General features: G+C 58.9%; 2 protein-coding genes and 1 long non-coding RNA gene across 36 annotated transcripts in view; 2 read left to right on the top strand and 1 right to left on the bottom strand.

Annotated features, from left to right (window-relative positions):
• On the top strand, window positions 1–10,068 carry REN (renin). The gene is made up of 9 exons (XM_045787594.2): window positions 1–154; window positions 3,190–3,340; window positions 3,904–4,027; window positions 4,632–4,750; window positions 5,676–5,872; window positions 8,033–8,152; window positions 8,542–8,686; window positions 8,960–9,058; window positions 9,907–10,068. The coding sequence occupies exons 1-9, from the start codon at window positions 57–59 to the stop codon at window positions 10,066–10,068; spliced, it is 1,215 nt and encodes a 404-aa protein (XP_045643550.1). The 5' UTR covers window positions 1–56.
• Window positions 1,250–18,673, bottom strand: LOC123785708 (uncharacterized). Of its 31 annotated transcripts, none has more exons than XR_015722207.1 (8): window positions 18,378–18,673; window positions 17,411–17,470; window positions 8,410–16,310; window positions 8,231–8,306; window positions 7,718–8,131; window positions 7,442–7,507; window positions 6,260–6,572; window positions 1,250–3,766 (listed from the first exon to the last, which is right to left on the bottom strand). It is a non-coding gene; the product is annotated as an uncharacterized LOC123785708 (long non-coding RNA). The 31 variants fall into 31 exon arrangements; XR_015722193.1 differs by having other exon boundaries at window positions 17,411–17,536; XR_015722226.1 differs by lacking the exon at window positions 18,378–18,673 and having other exon boundaries at window positions 8,410–14,818; window positions 15,924–16,310; window positions 17,411–17,700.
• ETNK2 (ethanolamine kinase 2) overlaps window positions 12,457–24,329 on the top strand; it is a 17,692-nt gene continuing 5,819 nt past the window's right edge. For 2 of the 4 annotated variants that reach the window (XM_045787590.2, XM_045787593.2), the window contains exons 1-5: window positions 12,457–12,714; window positions 14,447–14,706; window positions 17,694–17,816; window positions 22,326–22,468; window positions 23,066–23,149. In XM_045787590.2, the coding sequence (XP_045643546.2) occupies window positions 12,457–12,714; window positions 14,447–14,706; window positions 17,694–17,816; window positions 22,326–22,468; window positions 23,066–23,149 (868 nt within the window). Of the gene's footprint in view, window positions 12,715–14,446; window positions 14,707–17,051; window positions 17,346–17,693; window positions 17,817–22,325; window positions 22,469–23,065; window positions 23,150–24,329 lie in introns of those variants that run through there. The other 2 variants (XM_045787592.2, XM_087856894.1) reach the window with 2 other exon arrangements.

The raw sequence follows: 24,329 nt of genomic DNA on the forward strand, positions 1-24,329 counted from the left end.
CTGGGAGCCACAAGGCTTCAGGGGATCCTGGGGAGAGGCGAGCACCCAGGCGGAGCATGGACCGACTGAGCAGAACACCTCGCTGGGGACTCCTGCTGGCGCTCTGGGGCGTCTGCACCCTTGGTCTCCCTGCAGACCCTGGCGCCTTCCGACGGTAACTCAGGCTGAGAGGGTGGGAGGGGGGCACAGGGGTTCCTGACACCCCTGGCTTCCAGATAAGGGGTGTGATCCAGTCCTCATGACCAACTGGGAGGGAGGTGCGATCCCATTCAGGGAGGTGACTCCCCAGAGTCACATGGCCAATAGTGGCACACTCCTCAGGCCGAAAAGCCATGTCGTTTGATCTCTGCCCAAAGCTTTTGCTCCCTGCACCGATCACCAGGCGAGGCACTTTGGGGATGATTAAGACCTACCCTTGTTCTCAAGGAGCTCACAGCCTAATTATTAAGAAGGGGGTGGTAGGGGTAAGCCTACCAAGGAAGAACAATATAGGGGTTGAATACAAGCCTCCTAGCATTGCACTGTCTTGGTGTTAAATTCTGCTCCAGCAGCGGACCTGACTAGCTCTGAAAGCGTGGGCACGTTACTTAACCTCTCGAGGGCTCGGTTTACCATTTTTAAAAAACAGATAATAACAGCACCTACTTTGCTGATCTGCTTTGAAGATTTAATGAGATAACGTAGGCAAAGCCCTCAGCGTGATGCCAACATGCGGGAAAAACCAGCTGGTGTCAGCCCTACAGGCTGGATTGTCGCCTGCATTAGAAGAAAGCTTAAGGCGGCCCAGAGGAGGGAGGAGGAGGACCTCAGACCCACAACCAGGGCCAGGCCCTATGGGAACTGGGCTCATATGGTTCACTAGGTTCATTAAGGCCGCAGAGGGGGGAGAAGCAAGATGATGAGGACCTCGGGGAGAAAGGGTTTCGTGTGGGGAGGGCAGGTAGAACCAGAAGACCGCAAGGTAAAAAGGCAGGTGGGGCTTTTTGTGGGTTTGTTAAGATCTCACTGTTAAGGAATCCCTACACCCCAGTGGGGCTCGAAATCACAACTCTGAGATCAAGAGTCACGTGTTTTACTGACTGAGCCAGCCAGGCGCCCCTAAGAGGATAGGTCTCAACAGCCTGTAAAATGCCTAGGATTTCACAGGATCTTTCTGCGTATCTCAAATCCCCTTCCCGACAACCCAGCAGTCCCATTTTACAGGTGAGGACACCGACGCTCAGGGGGGTCACGTGAGAGAGGCTGAGACTCAACACACATGGGACCTTTTATTTCCAGAGCTTCTTCCCTTGCTCTGAGGCTCCCAGAGGGTAACTGCTAGGGTAGGGGTGTGGGGTGAGAGTGCGCCTGGACGCAGCCCCCACCCCCAGGGTAGAGGCAGAGCAAGGTAAAAATGTTCTCGCTTGTTCTCTTTAAAAAGAGAAGAAGAAGGGGTTGGACCAGGAATAGAGAAAGAGGCTTTTGAAACAAAACGTTGCCGCCTGCTCTGTGCGCGGCGTCCCGCAAGGCACTCTGGGAGACCTGAACACAGGACCCCATCTCTAGGTGCTCGCCTAGCCTCCGGCACGCACATTCTCCGCGTGCTGAGCAGCGGGCAGCTTCCTTGATCTGCTCACTGATTTCATAGGGGAGTTAATGGGGGCTCAAAAGGCCCAGAGAGGTTAGGTAAGTTGATCCGAATCCTACAGTAATAAGGGATTTAAGCGTGTGCCCACAACTGCTGCGTCCGCACCACCAGACAGCACCACCTCCATGGGCACGACGCTGTGCAGGCTGTGAGCGCCCGGGGGAAAATGAAGCAGGAGCCCGAGCAAGGGTGGGGTGTGGGGAGAACGGACTTTCTAAAAGGAGGACAGTAAAGGTAAAGGTCCAGAGCAGAGGCTGTTCAGGGTAAAAGGTAGAAAATGCACCCTCTTTGGGATCAGACCTTCTCTGCCCCTCCATTTTCCCGTCTGTAAAATGGGAATAATCACCCACCCTGTGGGATGGCTGAGAGTAAGATCATAATTGTGAAACTACTTGGTGAGCAGTAAACGGTGACGTGACTATGACAAGCCATGTCTGTTACGACAGGACACTGGCTGGCAGGAAAGCTGCATTGGGATCCGTGGGCGTGAGGGGGTCCGGGAGCTCTGGGTGTGAGCAGGAAAGGACAGTATAAGTAGACGTACAGTTAGAAAGGAAGACAGGTTCCCCATAAATTGGGCTGGAATCCTGGGACCCCCTGGCCAACAGCTAGGGACACCCCCCCTCAGGCTTCCGCAAAGGGCCTTCACATGGGAGCCCTGGGGATGTTCTCTGGGAAACAGGACCAGACACACTGCTTCGAATCCCTGCTCCATCCTTTCTGAGTCACCTCATCCCTGTGAGCCTCTGCTTCCTCATCATAGAGTGAGGACAGCGACTGGCCTCAGGAGAGCTATGCGGGGGCGTGTGCAGTGTTTGGCCCTCACCAGGTGGCAGCTCCGCGGCGTGCTTCACCCCCACCCCCAGGGCAAGAGGCAGGTGTCAGGGAAAAGAAGCAGCAGGACTGGGACTGAGGCTCAAGAAGGCACATCTTTCCAAGGGGAGGGGGTGCAGGCACTCTGGAGATGCTGGCTGCTCTCCCCACTCCACCCCTGCTCCAACCCACAGCCCTAGCCGGCTGTCTACCCCGGCCTGGCATCCCGGCCCCTGCAGGCTGCGGTGGGTGCCTGCTGCCACCTACAGGCCTGCCGTGGCACTGCCTCCCCCTGCCCTGCCTTGAGGGGAGCACGCCCGTCGTCATCTTAGAGGGAATGTCATTGTTGGGTTTCCTCCTCTTCCTCCTCCGGCTCCTTGCCGGCTGGAGCTCCCTGAAGGCAGCGATGATCTTTATCTTTCTATCTCTAGTACCCAGCGCAGGGCGGGCACAGAGTAAGTGTTCAGCATGTAATTATGGGACGAGAGAATAAAGGAGCACATGGCTTTGTAGTGATAGGGGTCAAAATCAGCAGAAGGAAGTGCCCTGAGGATCATTTAATACCAGCGCAGCTGACGTGAGGAGCCTTGCAAATTCTCTTTGAGAGCCCTTAGAGCACAAGGGCGGTTCTGTGGTGTCTGGGCTAGGTTGGGTGAGGGAGTGTTGTACTAGAAGCTTCTAGGACCCCACCATTATTATGGCGGAGTACAGAGCTCTTCTGGGTTTTTTCCTCCTTCACCCTGGGCCAGGATCTTCCTCAAGAAAATGCCCTCCATCCGGGAAAGCCTGAAGGAGCGAGGCGTGGATGTGGCCAGGCTTGGTGCTGAGTGGAACCAGTTCACCAAGAGATTCTCCTTCGGCAACAGCACCTCCCCCGTGGTCCTCACCAACTACCTGGATGTGAGTGCCCGGCTGGGGCCTTGCTCCTCCGTCTCCTTTCTCTCTCAGGCCCAAGGCTTTCTGGGCTCTTTCCACGCTGTCTCTGACGGAGTTGCGGAGACACTCTAGGCAGCCTATAAAATTCCCATTTCAGAGCTGGGAAGGCTGAGGCACAGAGGGCAGAAAGGAGCCCAGAGGCAGATCTAGGTTGGGAACGCGGGAATCCAGGCTCTGGGCCTCGAGCCCAGGTGTCCACGGTGGGCAGGACGGGTACATGACCTCAGGGGCAGGTTCCTGTGACCGGACTCTGCACAGCTTGACTGCTGATTGCATCAGGAGCCCCACGGGAGGTGGGGCACCTTCCTGCTTCATTTTCAGTATTTTTATTTTGCCCTCTTGTCTCGCTTCCTGGGAAGTCCAGTGACGGTGCCAGCCTTCCCCCGGGCCCTGCCAGAACATGGAAACCCAGAGAGGCTGTGTGATCTCCCTCATCTCACCCCACGTGCCGGGGGGGTATTAGGCAAAACCCCAAGGCCCAAGGCTCCCGAGCCCCTCCAGCCACCTCTTTCCTTTCACCCCCACAGACCCAGTACTATGGCGAGATTGGCATTGGCACCCCACCCCAGACCTTCAAAGTCATCTTTGACACTGGCTCGGCCAACCTCTGGGTGCCCTCCACCAAGTGCAGCCCTCTCTACACGGCCTGTGGTGAGCCCCCCCCCATCTCTGCACGGCCTGGGGTCCCTCTCCCCAAGTCCCCTCCGCGCCTGGCCAGTCCTGCCTCACGCCCTCTGCCACCATCAGAGCTCTCTCCTCTCTGCCCCTGCTCCCACTGCCCTGGAGAGGAGAGACAAAAATGTCCCCCATTCTCCTGATACCTCCACCAACTAAAATGGCAAGCAGGAGGAGTCCCCAGCCCACCCACAAGGCCATTTCTCCCCTTTCCTGAGATCGGGAGGGTACTGAATTCTCAGACCCACCCAGGCACTTAGTGTCTTCTACCCCTTTCCTTAGTCCACAACCTCTTAGTGAGTGCTTACTGGGACCAGAATCTTTTCCTCGTCCCTGCATTAGAAATTACTTTGAAATGCCTCATTTGAGACAAAATTCTCACAGATATGGGCACCTGACAGGGGCCCAGGAAACACAGTCTTTGATTGATGAAGCACATTTTCAAGCCTCCAACCTCAGGGCCACCCCACCCCTGAACCTAAGCCCTCAATCACTGGGACCATTCACCCAAGGCACCTGCCTCCGAGCCCCCCAGCCCAGGCCTCTCTTGGACAGACCTGAGTCTATGTCCCTCTGCCAGAGATTCACAGCCTCTACGACTCCTCGGAATCTTCCAGCTACATGGAGAACGGGACAGCCTTCACCATCCACTACGGAACTGGGAAGGTCAAAGGCTTCCTGAGCCAGGACGTGGTGACTGTAAGTGGGAGTGCCCCAGGTCATCTGACCCCTGCCCTTCTTGCCCCCACCTGCGGGCCCAGACTTGGGGAGGGTACGGTTCAGCCCACCTTGGAGCCTGGGAGGGGATGGAACCCTGCCCTGCCACCTGCCAGGGGCCAGTGAGGCCAAGTGGCAGAGCCTGGGACACAGCAGGCCTGAGCCCCTGACTCCCCGCGGGGTGATTTATGGAGCCTTTTACATCGAGCTCACGGGAGAGCCTGTCCTGAGCCCTGCACTCAGCTAACCTACCTGAGGTCACCCGGATCTGACTGGGTTCTTAACCAGACCCCAGACTAAAATCAGAGTCTGAGTCAGGGTCAGCGGTACTGGTGACATTAGGGTCAGGCATAGGTTTTAAGATCACAGCCGAGGTTAAAGTTTAGGATTAGGGCCAGGGCTTGTTTTTCTTTTTCATTTGGTTTGCATCTGACCCTCTCCATTCTGGGGTTTCTCCATCTCCTGCTGTCAGAGTTACAGAAGGGGTACACGTGGAACGTGAGAGCAAATCAGTATGAGCCCTTACCTTCCCCTTGTCTGTGACAAAAGGGGACAAAGACTGGCTGGGCTGAAGAAATCCTTACCAACAGTGAGGGTGGGGAGCTGAGGCCCAGTCCTGTCCGTGTGGAAGCTGGGCCCCTGGGGAGGGGGTGTGGCACATTTTCTGTTACTTCCTGGCAGTATGGCCTTCTCAGCCTCTGCCCCTCCCAGTCCCGGGGCAGCCCCGGTTCTCTCTGGACCCCCACAGCCTGCACGAGTATTAGAGGAGAGGATATGTGTGTGGGGGGGAGATTGATGAACTAGTCTCATCCCAAATCGCTCCACCCGAGGGCACATGGGCGCTAGACTAGACGCTGGGCAGAAACGGGGCAGTGGACTTGGTCTCCTCTGGTCCTTCCTTCCACAGGTGGGTGGAATCACAGTGACACAGACGTTTGGAGAGGTCACAGAGCTGCCCCTGATCCCCTTCATGCTGGCCAAGTTTGATGGGGTTCTGGGCATGGGCTTCCCTGCACAAGCTGTTGGTGGGGTCACCCCCGTCTTTGACCACATCCTCTCCCAGGGGGTGCTAAAGGAGGATGTCTTCTCTGTGTACTACAGCAGGTGAGCCTGGGACTCCAGGGGCCACGGCAGGGGGAGGGAGGGAGGCAGGAGAGCTGGGAGAGTAGGAAGAGAGTTGGGACTGGAATTGTGACGTGTTCCTGATTAGGTGGTATTCAACCCGTATGGAGAATTCCCCTACCCAATATGGAAGCCACAATTAAATGTAAACTAATTAAAATTAAAAAATTCAATCCTGAGTCACACTAGCCCCATTTCAAGTGCTCAGCAGCCACAGTGACTCGTGGCTACATGCTGGGTCGTAGAGATACAGGACATTTCCATCATGGTAGAAAGTTCTATTAGCAGTGCTCTAGAACAGGAGGAAAATGCAGGGTGAGGGTGATGGAAAGGAAAGCATTACTGTACGGGGCACATGACTCCACTCACACAGAAAGCTGACTTCATTCATTCATTCATTCATTTGCTCCTTCATTGATTCAACAAATATTGGGTGCTTATGTGCCAAGCACCATGGAAGGTTCTGGGGTGTAGCCATGAACACGGTGTACAAGAGAGAGTCCCTGCCCTCACAGAGTCTGGAAGGAAAACAAGAAACATCACGGCACGATGAGCAGCAGCAGGGAGCGTGGGGCTGAAACACATAGGTGCCTCTCCACTCTGGGCGGAGGGTATGTGCAGTTCAGCCGGCCCCGGGGAACCCTTGTCGGCTGTACAGCAGGCTGTAATTGACCCCAAGGTGCTGGGTTTGGAAAGACAGTAAGAGCCGGACGTGAGGGATCATAAGGGTAGGAACACAAGGCTAGTGGAGGGGAGGGTCAGGGCCCAGAGAGATCGCACAGGTAAAAGGGAGAAAAGAAAATGCAAGGCATTGAGCAAAGGCCACTGATGGGCCCTGTGGCCAGGGGCAGGCTCGGGCAGAGCTGTTTAAAAAGTAGAACGTGGCAGCTAGCCCACAGTTGAGAGGTAGATGTGGGTGTCAGGAAGTGAGGGCAGGTGTAGAATGCCCTGAGAGATTCGACAGGGAAGGAAATGTCAGGAAGGGGGTCCAGGTGGAGACGCAGGGAGAAACAGAGGGAAGGGTGGGTGTTTGGAAATGCTGGCGGAGGCCAGAGCCTGCTTGCAGGTGGAGGAAGAAGCCAATGGAAAGCGAGAGATTGAAACTGGGAAAAAAGGAGATCATTGAGGGCCCAGGAGCCTGAAGGCCATGGGAGCGAGGAGAATCCAGCAGGCAGGAAGAAGGGCCTTATTAAGAAGAGGACCTGCCTCTTCCTTGACCCTGGGACAAGAAGGAGGGAATCTCAGAGGAATCTTGACATGTTGGGAGTGGGGCAGACGTTGCTGGGGCTGGCACATGCGCAACTGTGCAAAGGCAGTTACAGGTGCCCGCGTAGCATGTGCCAACCCCTGGGCACACGTTTGCCGGAGAGCCCCGTCCCGCACATACACACGGGAAACCAGCCCCGCAGAGTAGGCCCTGAGCTGGGGGAGGCAAGGGGATCAGCTGTGGACGGGGCACCAGGGGCCTGGCTCCACTCACCCCACCCACCCCCTGTGTGACTTCGGGCAAATGACTTCACGTAAAGGGTAAAAAGAGGGCATAATACCCACCCCGCCCAACAAGAGGCTGGTGAGGCTCCGCTGAAACATGGGCCCCCTTTCCGCTGTGTCTCTTTCCTGCAGAAATTCCAAGTAAGGAGCCGAGCCCCCCCCCACGGCCCTGACCCTCCTGAACACCGGGGCCAGATTCACAGATGCCACCAAGCCCAACTCGCCTCCGCAGGCCCAGGCCCTGCCGGATGCCGAAGCTGTCCACTCCTCCTTCCAGTTCATCTCCTGCCCCTGACCCACCCCGACCCCACAGGTCCCGAGAGTCCCCCCACCCACCATGCTCAACCTGCAGATCCCCAAACCCAAGGGATGGTGCGGCCAACTCTCATCCTGCTTTCCTCTTGCTGCCCTTGTGCCAAATTCCTTCTCGGTGGGGATGCTTGATCAGTGCCCCGAACTATCCTGGAGCCTCCACTGGTTGGGCTTGGGGAGGGGCGAGAAAGGTGGAGAGGTGGTGTTCCTGCAGCCTCCTGGCCATGCCACCCTTCCCGCCCTCCTCTGCCCCACCCTGTACCCTTGCCCAACTTCCCTTGTTGCTGGGGTGCTGGGTCTCGAGGTTGTGGGTCTTCAGAGCACTGATCTTTCCTCTAGGGATTCCCACTTGCTTGGAGGAGAGCTCGTCTTGGGAGGCAGCGACCCCCAGTATTACCACGGAAATTTCCACTACGTGAGCGTCAGCCGGACCGGCTCCTGGCAGATCAAAATGAAAGGGTCAGGAACCCTCGACCCTCCCCGCTCTCCAAAAATGCTGCCGCTGCTGGGGGTGGGGTTGGGAAGGTGCCGCTTTACCATCGTGTCCTCTCTCCTAATGCACTCACTTCTTAAGGCACAGCCAACAGTTGCTCTCTGAGCGCTCTGTCCAGGGCTGGGGAACGTGGAGATATGAAGAGCAGAGGGGGAGGGGGTCCACTGAGAGGAGGTGGCAGGTCACCAAGCCACCCGGTATGTGCTGGGGGAGGGGATGGCACCTTTCTTCCTCCAGCACATCCTGGGTCCACCAGCATGACCTCCTGTCACCGGGCTCAGTCAGGGAAGCCACGCAGCCTGGTGGTGTCCCATCAGCCTGCTGTCTGTCTGACGCTCCGACTGGCCTCCCCCAGGGTGTCTGTGAGGTCGGCCACCGTGGTCTGCGAGGAGGGCTGCATGGTAGTGGTAGATACCGGCGCGTCGTACATCTCGGGTCCCACCAGCTCCCTGAGGCTGCTCATGGACACCCTGGGGGCCCAGGAGCTGAGCACAAATGAAGTAAGAAGCTGGGGGAGCGGGGACACCACGGGCTGGGGTGCACCACCTGCTCCGGGCCCCAGAATTACCCCAGAAGCAGTAGGTCCCGAATGGGGCTATTCTGGGCCTTCCCCTCCTGTCCTCTCCCGATTCCCATGTGTGGCTTGGTGCCCCAGGGAGGGGGCAGGCCCTGTGCCCAGCCCCCGCCAGCAGAGGGCCCCAGCCACAGGCACGGGGCTGTGTCTGCTGGGGGACTTCCCACACTCAGCGGGACCCCCTTTGCCTTCCCCTCAGTATGTCGTGAACTGTAACCAGGTGCCTACGCTCCCCGACATCTCCTTCCACCTTGGAGGAAGAGCCTACACGCTCACCAGTACAGACTACATATTACAGGTGAGGCTGCAAGCTGCCCCTCAGCGACAGGGAGGACAGGTGCTCAGAGGCTGCCTAAAAGGGACCAGGCCTCGTGCGACATCAGGGCTTCTCAAACTTAGCTACAGGTTAGAGTCACCTGGAAGCCTTAAAAATCCAGTAACAAGGGGCGCCTGGGTGGTGCAGTGGGTTAAGCATCCGACTCGTGGTTCCAGCTTGGGGTCGTGATCTCAGGGTCATGATCTCGGGGTTGTGAGGCTGAGCCCTGAGTGTGGCTCCACGCTGAGCACGGGGTCTGCTTGAGATTCTCTCTCCCTCTCCCTCTGCCCCTGGCCTGTTCTCGCTCGCTCTCTTACACACAAATAAGTAAATAAATCTTTTTAAAAAATCCCAGTAACAAGCCACATCCCCTACCTATTAAACCAGAACCTCTGGGGGCGGCACCTGAGTATCAGTGGTTTTCAAAACTCCCCAGGTGACTCCAATGTGTCGCCAAGTTTGCCAATCACTGCACTCAGCCCCTTGTCTCCGTCTTCTCGGCAGCTGCCCCCAGTAATGCTATGCTCCTATACTCTTACCCCCTTTTATACACAACAGACTTAGGGCAGCTAAATAACTTGCCTAAGATCAGAAGTTCTGCCAGACCGTAAGCTCTTGAAGGTAGCACCGTGCCTGATGCCTGCTTTGCCCAGTATCTAGCTCCGTACGTGCGTCCAGGAGGATGCATGGCGACTTGAAAGGGCAAGAGAGGCCGGAGGAGGTGGGGGGGAAGGGGGGATGTTGCTGAGGACAGCTGCTGGGTTCAGGTAAGGGGGAAGGAGAAAGGTTATGTGCCAGGCAGTGGGGGAAACCCTCTTGCTTCCTGCCAGGATCCCTATGGTAATGAGGACCTGTGCACCCTGGCCCTCCATGGTCTGGATGTCCCACCGCCCACCGGGCCTGTCTGGGTCCTGGGTGCCAGCTTCATCCGCAAGTTCTACACGGAGTTTGATCGGCATAACAATCGCATTGGCTTTGCCCTGGCCCGCTGAGGCCCTCTACTGCCCAGGTGGGCGCTGCCTTGGGCCCTAGCCCGGAGCTAGAGCACTCTGGGACGCTCCCTTGCCTGTGCCCTCACGCAGGGGCATGGGGTGTGGAGCTCCTCCCGGACGCTCGCCCTGCCTCCAGCACCAGCTCTTCCCTGCTTTGAGAACAAGCAGAATAAAGACTTCATGTTCACAACCCCGTTGCACCTGGGTTCACTGGGGTCTGAGAAAAGAGGCGCAGCGGGGATCCTGTGCAGACAGGAATGTGACACAAATGACAAACTACGCACTCACCCGCACGCACAGGTTCCTGCGTGCGCGGATGGTGCCATTCAGCCCTGCTCAGGTGGAGCTGCTTACACACAGAGCTAGCTCCTTGCTCTCTGCAGCCCCTGCGGGACCAGGGCTCATGCTGTGACAGTGGACTGTGGGTCAGAAAGCTGCTCCTAGCGGGAGGAAGCCAGCCTCAAGCTCAGGCTCCACCCAGCCTCTCAGGCACCGACAGCCCCCTAGCCCCCCGGCCCACATCACCATTTACACATGCAGTCTAAGACTCCATCACCTGAAAACATGGAACACCAGAGATCTGACTGATACTCCCTTTGTACACGGGAGGGGGGGGGGAACAGACTCAGAGAGTGGAAGGCATTTGACCAAGACGGCTCGTCGAAATGCATAAAGTCAAGATTAGAAGCCAGCCCATGTGACTCAGGTGCTGGGGGCACCTCATCCCGTGCAGGGGTGCTTTCACAAGTACAGAGCTGCACACACCCTGGCAAGGGGCCCACGGGCACAAGCACACAGCCACACACACTGCTGCCCGCACCCCCAGACATGGGGCTCGACAGGCTGAAGTCTTCTCCCACTCTTACTCGGGCTATCGGTATGGGGGTGTATGTTGGGGAATGAGAGGCAGCACCGAGCTGAAGCCATGGGCGCTGTTCCCCTTCGTGGTAGCTGTTCACCCCTCTTTTGACCAAAGAGGGGGGAGCACAGAGTGGCCCAACCCGGCCTCCGGCAAACCTCATACCTCTAGAATTACAACTCCTTGGAGTGGAGTGGGACCCGGGGGCTCCTCTAGGGCAGATTTCCGAAGGCAGGAGCTGTCTGCCGGGTACAGCACAGGGCCAAGAGCACGAGCCTGGGTTCAGGGCCCTGGATCCCAGCCTCGGACCCCCTGCCCCATTTTCTCAGGTCTCTTGCCAGCCTGGCTTGACTTCCTCACTGCAAAGAGGCGGAGCTGGAGTCCGTGTCCTCTCCAGCTCTGTATCCTGGGGCTCCACGACAGGCAGGCTTCCCCGTCATCTCCTGAGCCGGCCAGCATGATAGCCACATAGAGCTATTTACATTAACATGAAAATTAAGTCGAATGTCACACTAGCCATATTTCAAGTACTGGGCAGTCACATGTAGCTAGCGGCCACTATGCTGGACAGCACGGATATAGAACGTTTCCACTATCGCAGAAGTTCCGCTGGGCAGAGCTGGATTCTGGACAGCAGTAATGATAGGAGCCTTGTGGTTGAGAGGTTCCTGAAGAAGCCAAAGGGACAACTTGGAGAAACAGAAAAACGCCCCTTCTCTGTAGGCACTTTTCTGGATGGGGCCTCGAGAGCGCTCCCCCCCCCCCCCCCGGGCTGAAGACTAGCGAGCTCGGTTCCCACTGGCACACCCACCCTCCACATGTATCACCCAATGTCACCTCTCCACCTAGTGTATGGGGGGGGGGCAGGATTTGCCTGGGGAGCTCCCTGCAGGAAAGGGCCTTTGAGATGCAGCGGGGGACTTCTTTTCCAAGAGGGACCTGGGGCACAGGTGGGCGAGTCGAAGCCGACCTCTTGGAGGCAGCCAGATCTCCATCCACCAGGCTGGAGCAGGGGCGCAGGAAGAGGCCTTCCCCGGCCCTGCCCCAGGCTGCCCAGGGAAAGCGGCCCCCGCCGAGGCCAGAGGAAGGAGGCCGGCCACCTCGCCAGCTCAGAGGCTGGGGAGCGAGCCCCGCGCCACTGGACCTGGGACCCGGGCGGGGGCGGGAGGGAGGGGCGGGGCGAGCCCAGGCCCCGCCCCCTGCGTCACGGCCTCCCCGAGGGCGTCACCCCCGCCCGGCGCTCCAGGTAGCGGCTGCCGCCGAGGCCGCGGCGGCCCGCGGGCCGGGGCGGGGGCGGGGCGGGGGCGTTCCCGGGCCCCCGCCCCGCGGCCCGCCGCCCGTGATGATGTCACAATCGCGGCGGGCTCCGGCGTTCCCGGGTCGGCTTCGGGCGCCGATCCGAGCGGGCAGCGGGCTCCTGAGTCATGGACTTCCCCTGGCCCCTCCTCTACCACTCCCACCGCCGCGCCGGGCCCCCCCGCAGGGGCTAGCGCTCGCGCGGCGGCTCCGAGGGGGTGGGGCTGCTGGGAATGGCTGTGCCCCCTTCGGCTCCTCTGCCGTGCTCGCCCTTTTACCTGCGGCTGCAGGCGCCGTGCCCGCAGTGCTCATGGGGCATGGAGGAGAAGGCGGCGGCCAGCGCGGGCTGCCGGGAGCCGCCAGGCGCCCCGAGGGCCGCCGCCGTCCCCTGCTTCGGCATATCCGTGGACCAGGACGACATCCTCCCGGGCGCCCTGCGCCTCATCCAGGAGCTGCGGCCGCATTGGAAGCCCGAGCAAGTTCGGACCAAGGTAGCCGAGCGGGCGCGGGGCCGGGCTGGGGCCCTGGCGGGGCTGGAGCGGGGATGCGTGTACGTCTGTCCGTGCATCCTTCCGGGTGGCCGTCCCAGGGGTGCGCGGCTGCTGCGCAGGGCAGGGTTGCAATGGTGGTTTGGGTGTGTGTTTTGCTCCATCTGTGCTGGTCCCGAAGCCCAGCCAGGCTCCCACCTCCCTCGGCCCCAACACCCCCCGCCTCGGGCCCCACAGCCCCCCTCCTCCCGGGGCTCGCGGGCCGCCAGAGGTCCACCTGCCCACCGTCAGCATGCTGCGCGCTCGGGCCCCACCCCCTGTCGCCGCGCGCCGGTGCCCCTCGCCGCCCCGAGGAGCGCGCGCGGCGGGCGCTGAAACCTGAGGAGGCAGGAACTTTTAAGGGAACCCCCCACCTCCACACACACACACATCCCTGCCCCTTCTCCCCCCGGTGGTGGGAGCAAAGTCTCCAGGCTCTGAGCGGTTCCTGCCGGTCCCAGGAGCCACCGGGTGGAATTCCGGTTAGCCCAGAGCCCCCGCGCTGGGTGGAAACCCTCCCCATCGCCGCAGGCTCCGGCTCAGCACCCCCACACCGGGGGCCTCCCCACCCCCAGCTGGGCACATTCTCGGGGACACAGATGTGGGCAGAGCCTCCCACTGAGGAGCCTCAGGCAGACTCCCCAGCTGAGCCGCGTCCTCTGAAGAGTCTTCACCTGCTCCCCCTCCCCCGCCCAGCCCCCCGGGGAGCTGCCTGTGGAGGAAGGAGTCCTGCGCCCCGCACCTGCAGCTAGTGTGGAGTGGCAGGCGCTCCATGCTGCGGCGCCTTCTGGGTGGGGAAAGGCCAGGTTCCCCGACCAAGTGCAGAGGTTGACAGACACCTCTTGGGGGAAGGAGGGGTGGGTAGCATTTTCAAAATAAAAGACCCACTTTGGTTGTAAAACCACAAGGCATCAAGCAGGTCTGTGGTTAATTCCAGCCCTGATTGAACATGCTACCTGCCAGTCCCTCCCCTCTCTGGGCCTCAGTTTCCCCACCTAGAACTGGTTCAGATGTCCTCTGAAGCCCCTACCAGCTCTGTCACACCGGGCCCCATAAATCCCATGGTTCATTCCTCCTTGTCACGGTACCCAGAGGGTCTGTTCTCCCCAGCCCATGGCCTACTGTCACTTCTGGTTTGGAACTCAGAGGCCCTAACTAGCTCTGACCACCAAAGCCCTCGGCTGGGTGCCAGCCTCCGTACCTCCCGCACCTCCTGGGCTGGTTGGGGCATGAGGGGCCTCAAAGAATCCTCGCTGCGCAGATGATGAGAGGCTGCTGGCTCAGGATGTGCTTGTCCCGGGCAACTCCCAGCCCTCCCTGGCCACATTCTGGTCCATGGAGGTTTCTTTCAGGGATGGAGGAGTAAGAAGGGGGGGGGGGTTCTCCCACCAAGGAGTGTGGAAATTCCTCCACTGCCAAATCCTATCTGCCAGCGGCAGGCCCAGGAGAGGGGAGGGTGCCTGGGCTGAGGTTTTCTTCTCGAACTCTTAGGCTATCCCAAGCACTGAGAAGGGTAAAACATTAGGAACAATGCTGAGCTCCTGCTTAAGTTAGAGGACAAAGGATGGGTGGGGGGTGTTTCTGTGTGGTTGTGCGGGGCGTGCAAATGAGCACCCCATGCTGGGGCTGGGGAGCCATGGGGCAAGAGCAGAGACCCTGCCCCACACACTCTTGTGCTGCCCTCTGCCCATGCCAGCGTTTCACTGATGGCATCACCAACAAGCTGGTGGCCTGCTACGTGGAGGAGGACATGCGGGACTGTGTGCTGGTCCGGGTGTATGGGGAGCGCACTGAGCTGCTGGTGGACCGGGAGAATGAGGTCAGGAACTTCCAGCTGCTGCGAGCACATGGCTGCGCCCCCAAACTCTACTGTACCTTCCAGAACGGGCTGTGCTACGAGTACATGAGGGGCATGGCCCTGGGACCTGAGCACATCCGGGAGCCCCGGCTCTTCAGGTGAGAAGGTGGCCCTGGGGTGGACCATTCATTTCTGTGATTCCTCAAGCCTTGGCCAACTTCCTTGGCATAAAGTAGAGTCCATGAATGAGTCATAAGGTCTGTGAACTTCCTGAAATTGCATGAAAAATGTGCGTGTGTGTGCTTATGTGTGTGTGTGCATTGCTCTGCAGAGAGGGGCCATCGCTTTGTATGGATTTTCAGTGGCATCTGCTAGAAGGGGGCCCTGCCTCTTAGGGAGGCAAATGAGAATTTGGTGAACCTGGGACTAAAGGACCCAGTTCCCTAAATGCAGCAGCGCTCTGCTTCCTGGCCTCATGCCTCAGCCCTTTGCCCACCCCTCGTCTGACCTGGAAACATCTTGGAGCCTTGGAAGTGAAATCTGAGCCAAATCCCCAGAGCACCCAGGATTTCCTGCCCCTCCCCTCCTGCCAGGAGCTCAGGCATGCTAGGAGAATGGGCCCTCTCCAGGGTGAGCCTGGGTTTAGCAGCCCAGAGAGACACCAGCCCTCCCCCAGTCTGAGCTCCTTCCAGGTTCCCCGACAAAGTGGGGAAGCTGCTAAGGCTTCCTTCCAGAGGCTCGCAAGATCCCCTAACCCCCTAGGAGCCCCTCCCATTAAATTCCTGGATGTGCAGGACCCAGGAAGTAGACTTAACCTTCAAGCATCGTGGATGCCTCTGTGGGGTCTGGGAGGGGCAGAAGTAAAGAGGTGCCCATAGAGCCTTTTCTCTCCTCTAACTGTTCTGGGCAGGGATGTCAGGCAGTACCCACCTTCTCCGTCCTGCACCACACCTGTGTGCGGAGCCCTCAGACTACAGCGAGGTCCCAGGCAGGCTGAGGTTGACTCTCCATCCTGGACAGCAGTGCAGGGCTGGGCCTGGAATCCTTGGGATCAGTCCCATCCCACCCAAGGAGAAGGAGCTTTCCAAATACCGAGGAGAAACAATAAAAGCCCATCTAGGGAGTAGACCAAGAAGTTTCTTTGCTTCCTCACCTGTTACCCAGTTAACCCCAAGTAAGTGCACCTGGCCTATTTACAGAGAGCCCCTCGCAGGCCCTCCGGGGACTTAGAAGGGACTCTGAGATGCCTTTCCCTCTAGTGCTCCAGAGCGCTGCCTCTGGGGCTGCTCAGGCCCTGGAATATTTATGTTGAGATGTATGGGTGTGTGTGTGTGTGTGTGTGTGTGTGTGTGTGGAGTTAGGGGGACATACAAACCTGTTCAATGGTCTTCTCAGGCTCTTGCAAATGTGCCCAGCCTGGAGATAGGAGGTCAGAGCAGGGCGGGGGCCCGGGGAACCCTGGCCTGGCTTCTCCCACGCGGTGCTCCTGGCTCTCCTTCAGTCTTGTGTAAATAAAGCTCAAATATCGGCAGGTCCTCACCAGGTCACTTCCAGTCCCGGGCCGCCTCTGTGAACGCGGTGCTGTTCCTCATTCTCTTGTGGAAACAATTACCACTGTCAGGAAGATGGAAGATGGATGTAGGTTCGATAACAACTTTACCTTTGGGGGAGAGCCAGAAACTGGGATAGGTGTAGGAGGTAGGCTCTTCCCTGATGATTTTCCAAGGATAGACCGTTATCTTTCTCGGGTGAAGGTGAATCTCTGCGGGAAAGGCGAGGAGGCGGCCTTGGGGAGGCATGTCCTCGTGCCCCTGAAGCCCACCTCCCAACCTCTCCTGCTGAGACTTTGCAGAGTAAAAATGCTGAGTGTTGAGGTTACTTGTATTGCTTTTCCAGACAACAGCCCTATTGATATTCAAGGAAACGCTCTGTTCGTGCTCTAGTCGGAATCTTCCTTCGGGAAGGGAAGGCCTGGGTCTCAGGTCTATTTCCCTGCCTCGCCTAAAACCCTGGCGGGCTCCCTCCTGCCCCGGGGCCTCTAGCCTCTGAAAGCGTGGCCTTCATGGCTCACCCTCTCGGTGGCTGCCACGCCCCCTGCCCCCTCCACCCTTCAGGAGGTGGGAGCCTTGGGGGCTTCCGGAGGAGACCCTAGACTGCCCTGTTATCCTGTTGGGTGACGGCCTGCCCCTTCCCAGGACCTGGCAAGGGGAGGGGTGTCCCTGGAACAGCTCAGTAACAAGGTTTCAAACAGCCAATGCCTTTGTTGTCTTTCCCAGTGATTATTATTCGAGCAACAGGCAGAGGCGAAGGAAGCTTGAATGTTGGAGGCTTGGCAGCAGGGTTGGGGGTGGGGCTCCAGCAGGGAGAGCTGGCAGAGGGCTGGGGGAGCCCAGCTAGGACGCAGGGCCTCAGACGCTGGGGTCCTTATCAAGGCCCTCCCTCTCTGACCGGTCAGTCCCCCATCCGCCCCCGCCCTCTCCCAGCCCCCTTCCCCACCGCCCCCTCCTTCTCTCCCGGGACCTTGGATAATGTCCACAGGAGAACTTGAAAATAGAACGCTGGTTTGTTTTGCGTCCTTGGCACCCGGCCGCCAGCATCAACTCCCTGCCGCAGAGGAAGGGGCTGCCCTGGGCCGGCCTGCTTCCCTCCCCACCTTGGCCAGGCTGATAAGAGGCGGGCATTTCTTCCCAGCCTGGCATCCCCACCCCCCTGATCCCTCGGTGCCCAGCATTCACCTCCCCCCGAGGGCATGGATCAGAGTCCAAGGAGGGAGGAGGGCCACTGCCCCCATCCCCAGGTGAGCCCTCTGTCCTCAGGGGTTGCTGTGGGTACATGACCTTGGGGTGGGGCAGGGTCACTGACCTGTGGCCAGGGGCCCGCTGCTTTGCCTTCCTGCTCCCTGAAGCAGCCCCAGCTCTGGTTCTGGAAAGGTCGGTGCTGGGCTAAAGGCCTTGAGTCATTTTCATGCCTTCTGCTAAGACCTTCCTCCTGCAGCAGCAAGAGGCCCTAAAAGAGCTGTCCCCGCACTCAGCCCTGTGGCTGGCCCCCAGTCCTCACCCTGTAGGACCCCTTTCTGGTCAGGAGGGGCTGAGTGGGGATGGGCCTGCCCCACACTGATACTCTGCCCTTCCTGTTTTCTGCATAGGCTAATCGCCTTAGAGATGGCGAAGATTCACGCCATCCACGCCAATGGCAGCCTGCCCAGGCCCACCCTCTGGCACAAGATGCATAATTATTTCACCCTTGTGAAGAATGAGATCAGCCCCAGGTACGAGATCGGGGAGGGTTCAAGGCGCCGTTGTCTGTGCCGCCTTCGTGTGATCCCGCCTCCGTTCTTTTGGCTCCGTCCCCCCAACCCTGAGCTGGAGGGGCTTCAGTCCGGACTGCTGCGTCTCTGTCCCCAAGCGGAGTTGGGCCGATCAACTGAGTCTCAGGAACTTAGATCCCCAGCTTCAGGCCTGTGTGCTCAGTTGTCTCTGAGTCTTCCGGTCGTGGTCCAGACGAGGGTTGGAGACGGCGTCTCCCCTTTGACTTAAAGGAGACTGAGGCGCAGAGACTAAACTTGACCCAGTGTCAGGGGCTCGGAGTGTCAGGAGCCAGGGTTCTGTTTCCTAGCCCAGGGCCCTTCCCACCTAGGCTGCTTTCTGAGCAACCAGAAGGGAGAGCCTGGCCTCTGAGAATGGGGTGAGGCCGAGTTCACAGTCAGAGCTCAGCTCGTCAGTTGACAAGCCCGTGGGACATCAAGACTCCTGCTACTTGCCCAGACGCCTCTCGTCCCCACATGCCCCTGGGGTCCCTGCTCCTCACCTTGTTCGCGCTGACAGCTTACCGTTTCCTTGCCGCCCTTACTCCACGCATCCTGACAGTGCCCTTCCCCAGGGAAGACGGGCCCCCGGCAGCTAGGTTCTCTGGCCGGCCCCCTGAGAGCGCTTCTAGCCTTCAGCTGCCTGGCTCCCCAGCATACTGTTGGGTGCTCAAGGAGGCATGGGGAGTTGGAAAGAAGAGTGTCCACCCTTGTCCCCCCCAGGAAAACGCAGTAGTGAGTCTCTGATCCCTCTGTGTTCCCTGCTGGGTTGAACGTCTCCCTTGTTCCAAAGGTTCATGGGAGTAGGGTATCTCCTTCCCTTCTCTAAGACAAGACAATAATTAACTCTATCCTCGTCATGTGTCTCTGTCTCTCTCACACACACACGCGCGTGCTCACACACACACGCGCACACACACACACACACGACTGCCGTGACTTTATCTAGATCCTCCCACCTAATGATTGTCAAGCTTTAGGACTGTTTGTCCAGGATGGCCCACATGCAGACCTTCGATGCCACATGTTATCTGGGACAAGGACTGCCTACCCGCTTAGGGCTAAAACAGCACGTGGAGAGCAGGATCCTGGGGTGTCTGAAGCCACAGGACCCTCTGACCGTGCAGCCCGCCACTTTCGTTTGGCACATGGAAAAGCTGATGCCTGGAGAGGGGGTGGGACTTGCCCAAGGTCAGTGGCAGCTCAAGGGCTGGAGTCCGGACCTGCTGCTCAGGCACGACCCTGGTCATTTTAGCTTCCTTTGTACTGTCACTGTGCAACCTTCAGGGGTGACCTTGTTGGGAGTAGTGTGGTCCCTGGAGAAGAGCTGACCAACCGACTACCTTTGCTCTTGTCATACCTTTGACCTTGGCAAATGGAGCTGTTTAACTTCTTGGAGCCCCTTTAGGGGACGGTGCCTGCCTTAAAGTGCGTAACCTGCCCCAAGTGGGGCAGTGATGACAGTCACCTGGATGAGATGAAACTGGAGCTGTAGTCACAGTCTAATAACCCTGATGTGGTCAGTCCTGCATTTCACAAACATCAACTGGGATTTAAAACAATGAAAAACACAGACGTGACATTGGCCCTGCCCTCAAGGAGCTTAGGAACCATCCGGGTGAATAGGACACGCCCGTGCATAGTGACAAAAGAAGGCAGGGTGTATAATGCATGTGGGGGTGGGAGACCCAGGGCCAGTCTTCCTGGCAGGGGCAGCGGGGCAGAGCTGGGAAGGGAGGCCGCTCGGGCTGGCAGAGAGGGTGCGAACACACTGGGCTCGTGGGTGGCGAGTGGATGAGGGTGGCTGGCGCAGGCCTGCAGGGGGGATCGGGGAGGGCTATGGGAGGTGGGGTGCAGAGGTGGCTTGGAGCTAGATGGGGAGGACCCTTCCAATCCAGGTTAAGGAGCCAGCATTTCATTTAGCAGATGGTGGGAAGTCATTGTGGAGGCCTCTGAGCCAGGGAGCACGAGTGTGGTTTAGGAAGAAAGCTGTCTGGCCTTGTAAAGGACAGAAGCCGGTGGGATTTGGGGAAGTGAGGTAGGGATTGGCGGTAGGGCGACCAGCTCAGGGAGTGTTAGAACCGGATGGGCAAGATCCCTGGGCAGCTTCGTGGTGGTGGAGTGGGGGGATGGAGGGTGGGGGATGCGTCAGGGACCCTGTGGAAATAGATTTGGCGGCCTCGGTGTTTGGTTGGGCATAGAGGTGGGGGCGATGGCTGCTTCGGGGGCATCAGGAGGAGATGCGGCCGGGTCGAGTGGTAGAAGAACCAAGGTGCTGAGCCAGAAGCTCCAGCACTTAGTCGGCGGTGGGAGAAGGTACTCCCTCCACCCGGATCCGGAGAGCTGAGTGGGTATTTGGCAAACCGGCGGCAGTGTTTTCATCAGGAGGAACCCCCAGCCTTCCCCGGGAGGGGGGCCCCAGCTCCTGCATCCCCCTCCTGCTGCCTCTAAGGGACAGAGGAGCGGGAGGAGCGGGCTGCCTGGGGAGCGACAGTTTCTGTGATGTGCTGGCGGCTGTTGTTCTGCCAACCCCACAGCCTGGAGAGCGTCCCGTAGTGTCGGGGCTGAAGGCAGCAAAGCTGGCGGTGTTTCAAGTGCTCAGGGGAGGGCAGCGGGGCAGCCGAGGGAGGCCGCCCAGGGAGATAGATCGCTCCCACAGTAACCAGCTGCGTGGCCTTGGCGTGGGTAAGGTGGGGGTCAGGCAGAGGTCAGGGCCTGGGCAGCAGGTAGCTTAGATGTCAAAGACATGTTTTTCAGGCTGAGACCCGGGAAAATCAAAGGGTCCTCCTAATTCTTATCTTTAGATGGTTTTAGGCCAAGGGAAAGAAAAAAAAAGGGGGGGATCTTGAAAGGTATCTTCTTAAGGAGAGCCAAGACTGAAATGCGTTTATGCAGACTGGTCAACACAGATAAACTCCAGTGAGGGTAAAGGCAGGCCTCCCCCAGATCACCCCCCTCCTAGACTCTCCCCAGCTCAGAGTGGCCTGTGCAGAGCCTCTGAGGGGCACCGGGGCCCTCGCAGCTCAGAGGTTCAGCTTGATTTTGCATCTGTGGACAGGCTGAGGACTGCTTCCCTTGGGTGAGGGGGAAGAGGGTCCAACTGTACAAGAAACATCTGGAAGCTGGGAGGCCTCTGCCCTTCCTTGAGCCTCCATTTCCCCAAAGAGTCGGACCAGAGGCCGAAGATCCTCGCTAGCCTTGACCTTCTCAAAGTCTGGGAGGGAGCCTGCCTCTCATCCTTTCCCAGGGGGACAGGGGGACGCCTTAGTTGCTGAATGCTCTTTGCCATGTTTTGGCCTCTGGGCCGCGTGACGGGGTGACGGGGCACCCTTTGGGAGGATCGGGAGGAGGACCTCGTGCTCCTCCTCCTGCGCAGACTGTGGCTGCCCTGGATAAGAAAGCAAACAGGAGCTACATGGCGACAGAAGAGGTCAAACCCCCGCCTCCTCCCCTCCACCCATTGGTGGTTCTGGGGTTTTAAGGGCTGTGCTGACTATTTGGCTTTTCAGTGTACACAGGGCCGTGTGCTTCCTGGGACCAAAGTTCAGGGCGTCCCAGCACAGTGTGCCCTCGCCAACTTGCACGGGGCCTCTGCTGCGGGTCCGACTGACCCGGTCGTTCATTCCTCAGCGTGGGCTTCTTGCAGCAGCAAGGCCTTGGGTGCTGCGGGGTGGGGTAGGGCAGGAAGAGGGGTGGCCTCTGTCATCTGTTGCTGCCCACGCACGTGTGGTCTGGACGAGGACAGACACACACACACTCCTACTTCAGGGTGCAGGGGACAAGTCCCTGGGAGCTACGGAGCAAGTGTTCGATTGTAGGAGTGAGCCCAGGAAGCAGTTTGTTTGCTTTCTTAAGTGGGCCGGAGTGGTCTGTCTGTGAGATGAGAAGTTAGGCTTTATGAGCTCTCTGGTCCTTTCCACCTGTGACACCAGCCGCTGAGGGGGAGGGGGCCGACCAGGAGTGTCCGTGCTCCAGTCCTTCCGCAGGGCACTGTGATGCCTCCCCACACAGTCTTCTTTTGAGAGCAAACCTCCCCCCAGGCATCTTTCCCAGCGCCCTGAAAGAGGGTCTGTTCGCAACTCTCCCCTCTGCCCTTGTTCTCTTCATCTGGAGTCACTGAGTGTGGGTACGCATTGTCCCCTCCTGTCCTCGCTCTGTGCCTCCTTCCTTGCGTCCCACCCCCTTTCACGAAGTAGCAGGGATGCCGGTCGGATCAGGGACGCACTTTGCAAACTGCTTTTACGCCCGCCCGTGTTTGAATAAGCTGCTTAGAGTAACTGCAGGAAGTCAGGAAATCAGGACGCCTTAGTGCCAGATGACAGAAGTGAGGGTCTGAAGGGCGGGCCATCCGTCCAGGGCTCCTCTGCAGGAACGGGTAGTGACAGGGCCAGAGCTCGGGGCTCCAGAGGCCCAGCGTCCGCCTGTCTCCTGTCGGCCCTCCCCTCACCAGCCTCCTTTCTTGCCGCGGCCCAGCCTTTCCGCAGATGTCCCCACAGTGGAGGTGTTGGAGCGGGAGCTGGCCTGGCTGAAGGAGCACCTGTCCCAGCTGGACTCCCCGGTGGTGTTCTGTCACAATGACCTGCTCTGTAAGAACATTATCTACGACAGCACCAAAGGTACGTCCTCCCTGGCTCTGGCCGGGCCGGGCCCGAGGGGTGGGCTGCCTTCGGGGTGCCGCTCCTCAGACCGGCCCTTGGACAAGCAGAAGGTGACCCTCCGGTTTAGATCTCAAGTTAATTTAGGAGAGAAAGGGAAAAGGAAATAAATTTCCACTTAGAAAAATCAGTGCCCAGAAGGAACTGGAAACTGATTGGCGGAGGTCCTTGACGTGAGGCCGCCTGAGCCATTCCCCCCAACACTTCGGGCTTCTGAGGACATCTGGGGAGGCCCAGGCCCTCCTGGAGACAGAACCTTTCTGTGCCTAATGAGAGCTCCACCCCCAGGGAGCCCTGACCTTTATTTCTGGCCCTCGGCCATACTGAGGACAGGTATCTTTAAATGAGCAGAGCTCGAGGACCCACCTCTGTGAGAGAAACGGCCGGACAAACGAACAGCTTCGCAGACAGTCACAGAGGAGGGTGGGTTGAGCTGAGTTGCCCCCAGAGGCCAGCCAGAGTCCGTGGGTGCATCCCAGAGGTCTGTGGGAACTTGACCAGGCCCCCGTTTCCCTGTGCCCCGGGACCGACCCTCATCGCCTCTCTCCCACCTCACAGGCCACGTACGGTTCATTGACTACGAGTACGCCGGCTACAACTACCAAGCCTTTGACATTGGCAACCATTTCAATGAGTTTGCAGGTGAGAGGGCGTTGCCGTTTCGTCCTTGCCCAAGATACTTTCCTCATGGTGGCTGGCCGCGTCCGGGTGAGGATGAGAGCAGTTCTGTCCTCCAGAATCTCACAACTCAGGGAGGGGAGGCACAGCCCGCCCTGAGGGAGCTCCAAGTCCGGGGGAGGAGGCCGGAGCCACACGCAGAGCAGACCCCTGCGAGCCCATCTGGCACTTTGCTACTGATCAGAATGTGCCCTCCGTAGGGTCCTGAAGGATAGTGGCTTGGCGTGTGACTTAGAAACAGACCCCGGGGCTGGCTCAGTCAGTGGCGCATGTGGCTCTTGACCTTGGGGTTGGGAGTTCAAGCCCCACCTTGGGTGGAGATTACTTTAGAAAATTTTAAAAACTTAACAAAAGAAAAAGCCCCCTTCCTCTGGCCAGACACAGCCCCTGGCAGACGGGCCAGCTCCGGCCAGACACAGCCTGTACCTGTCCCTTTGCCCAGCATCACCTGCACGATTGCAGGGGTCCTGCATGCAGAGGAGCACAGTGAGCTGGTGGCCTGGTGAGAATCATCTAGGTGGCACTAGTGGAAAGCGTATACTCTGCAACTTGACTGTCCCAGTTCAAATCCTGGCGTTGTGGCTTACTAGCTGTGTGACCCTTGGGCTGCTTACTTACCTTCTCTGGGCCTCTGGAAAGTGGAGATACTAACCTACTTCGTCGTGTCAGTGTGAGAGACACATGAGTACGGCACATCCCAAGCGTCATGCTGGTGTTTGCTGACACCGGGCAGGGAAGCGAAGCCTTCCGGTAGCTAAGGGAGACCGGCAAGGGAGACCGGCGCGGGGATGGATGAGGTTGGAGGAGGGGTGTTTTGTTGCGCTAGCCAGTTGCTCAGTAAAGGCACCATAGGTACAATAGAATCATTTGTGTGAAAGAAGCGGGGCAGGTTTTTCCAGCTGGAGGGCTTCATTGTTAAACGGTTTGATGGGGCTGGAGAGGCAACTCATGGATGGAGCTGGACACTGGGGCTGGAGGGACATCATCAGGCTGGCAGTGGGGGGTGCTCAGCGTGACGGAGCCGGGCCCTGGGGTGCAGGACAGGGGAGGCACACCCAGGCCAGCTGTAAAACCGCCACCTGGCCCAGCCTCGGCCACTCCCCGGCCCACGCCTGGCCAACTGTGTCCCTTCGAGAACCCCAGG

Source organism: Ursus americanus, chromosome 2 (genome assembly GCF_024610735.1).
Source record: "Ursus americanus isolate L20-20 chromosome 2, mUrsAme1.1.p, whole genome shotgun sequence".
NCBI classification, from domain to species: Eukaryota; Metazoa; Chordata; class Mammalia; order Carnivora; family Ursidae; genus Ursus; species Ursus americanus.